The sequence below is a fragment of the Chrysochloris asiatica genome, unplaced genomic scaffold (assembly GCF_000296735.1).
Source record: "Chrysochloris asiatica unplaced genomic scaffold, ChrAsi1.0 scaffold00003, whole genome shotgun sequence".
Taxonomy (NCBI): domain Eukaryota; kingdom Metazoa; phylum Chordata; class Mammalia; order Afrosoricida; family Chrysochloridae; genus Chrysochloris; species Chrysochloris asiatica.
In genome coordinates, this window is record NW_006408521.1 from 19,169,182 (window position 1) to 19,171,822 (window position 2,641).

The window sequence follows — 2,641 nt, forward strand, 5'->3', positions numbered from 1 at the left end:
CTGCAGTCCCAGGCCCCAGTGAAAGAGAGTCCCTCCTTCTTGTTTATTATACTGGGAGCAGGCCACACCCCCAAGAGAGCATCTCTTTAATTGATTGGCTGCTCATAGCCACACACACTATGCCTGTATCAGGTCCCATTATCATGGGAATAAGGAGCTCTGGTAGCTCAGGGGTTATGAAACGGGCTGCCAATTTCACGCTATCAGCTGTTAGAAATTACCAGCCGTTATGCGGGACAAAGATGAGGCTTTCTGCTCCCATAAAGATTTACAGCCTCGGAAACCCTGTACAGGGTCGCTATGAGTCGGAACCGACTCCACGGCACATAACAACAAAAACAAGCACATTCGCAACTGCTAAGCTTCTGGAAATCCTGGCCTAGTCAAGTTGACGTAGAATCCTAACCATTATACCATCTAACAAAATAGGAAAAGGAAGCAGCATTTTCACATACACACACACACCGTCAGGGTGCAAATGTAATAAAACCATTTATGTTTATTTATCTTGTCTAAGAAGGCGTTTTCTTGGTCGGTTCCTGGGTGTCTCTTATAAGCACTTAAATCTTTGGGAGAGTACACTGTATGATTTTAAAGGAGCGCTTTTAGACTACTGTTTTAGGCAGATGTTTCTAAATCTTCATTTCCTCCTCTATAAAATGGAGGGCTTGCAAGAGAAGGTTTGAAGGCTTTTGGCAGCTGAATACAGGGAAGTAGGAAGAGCACTGGACTTGGAATCTCTAGACTCACACCTTGACTGACTAACTCTTACTAGCCTGGGACCCCAAGACCTTGAGGCTCAGTTGCCTCCCCTGGAGAACAGAAATGATCATAATCATCTATCTTCAGTGGTTTTTCTGAGGGTCAGAAGCAAGTGGTGTGGAAGTGGGATTGCTGTGGGCAGTGAAGGGGGTTCTGGGATGCATGGTTCACACCACATTGTGTAATAATCATGTCACACAGTGTCAGGTATCCCCTCAACTAGGACTGAGGCCAAATAAGAAGCCCACATTTAAATGATGTTCTCTTCCTTTTTGTGACTAGGAAATTCCAGTTTGCACACTGGTTTGGCCCAGCATCGCAGGAGAAATCGCTTGGGATGTGTCTTTTGTAACATTGAACTTCTTGGTACCAGGCCTTGTCATTGTGATCAGTTACTCCAAAATTTTACAGGTATGTATGCTTCTCGCCCGACAGCCAAACTTCACTTGCGCTCAGAGTATTTCAGGTCAAGTCTGAGAATTTCAGGGTCAAGAGAGGTCACTCTGGTCCACTCCTCGTCCACTGACCAGATCCATCTACTCTACAACATTGAGCAGAGTATGTCTAGCACTAAAAATAAAATAACTTCTAGCTTTGTAATTATTTTATTTTCTGATGACTAAAAATATATAAGCTCATTATTTTTAAAATTAAGATTCTAAGAGACATCCAGAAATGTATAAGATTGAAATTGAAAATCTACTCAAGCAGTATTTTTTCAAGTTATTTTTCTCATAAATTTACATATGTGTGGGTGTGTGGGGTGTGTGTGTGTGTGTATGTGTGAAAGAAAAAAAGAGAAAATATCTAGAGCGAAAACTACTTAAGTCAAATGGATTTTCCCATAGAACGAAGATATAATATCAAGTTAGATCCCTGATTGTGGGCATGATGTGTATTTATATAAACACACACACACATCCACATGAGGGACTTCAAAAAGTTCACAGAAAAATGGAATTAGAAAACAATGGAATCTTTCCACAAAATTTTTGAAGTCCCGGTGTGGTCTTGCATGTTAATGCACTGTTCAACAAGGTCAGTTTGAACTGCAAGGTTGGCAGTTCAAGCTCACCAGATGCTCCTTGGAAACCCTATTCTATACAGAGTCGCTATGAGTCAGAACCAACTGGACAGCACTTAACAACAACAACATATACATTATAAGTATGTTACATACTTATAAATCCATGAAACAGCAGGTTAAAATGGTCACTTTCAGCTATTTTACATAGTTGAATCCAGTTTTCCTCAGATATGAATTAGTACTATCTGCGCTGTAACTCTCTTATCTTACTTAGCACTGCATCTCTGTTGTCTTTCCATATTAGTTCCTAGGTCTCTATATCATTCCTACATGGTCATCTTGCACACAGATGGACCTTAGGGTTGTATGCATTGTTTCCCATCACAGCCTGTGGCCCAGGCAGACAGCATGCACATAGATGTAAACCCATTTTAGAAGGTTTAATACCTCCTCTCGGAGGTTTACAGCTGTTGAATCTTGGTTTTATAGCATATTATGGGTCATCTGGTAAATGGGCGTGTTGAAGTCATACCCAGTTGGTCCTGCTTACTGCCTGACTACTTTTATGGTTCTTTCTTAGTAACTCGGCATCTACAGCTTTCTTAGATGCTCAGAATCCAAAGATACACTCACCCACAGCCACATCTGCTAATCCTTGTTATGAGATTCCCCCGCAATGTTATTCCCTAAATTCTTCCCCGCCCATTGGCTCAAACCAAATCAAACTTACTGCTATCATGTCGATTCCGATTCATAGCAATCCTGTATAGGGTTTCCAAGGCTGTATATCTTGACAAGAGCAGACAGTCTCATCTTTCTCCTGCAGAGCGGCTGCTGGGTTTGAACTGCTGA

The 2,641-nt window shown here is 41.6% G+C and overlaps 1 protein-coding gene across 1 annotated transcript in view; it reads left to right on the top strand.

The window, feature by feature from the left end:
* The window catches only part of FFAR4 (free fatty acid receptor 4), a 20,478-nt gene that overhangs the window by 9,143 nt on the left and 8,694 nt on the right, over positions 1 to 2,641 (top strand). The window contains exon 2 of the mRNA XM_006831150.1: positions 1,045 to 1,173. Within this exon, the coding sequence (XP_006831213.1) occupies positions 1,045 to 1,173 (129 nt within the window). The remainder of the gene's footprint in view (positions 1 to 1,044; positions 1,174 to 2,641) is intronic.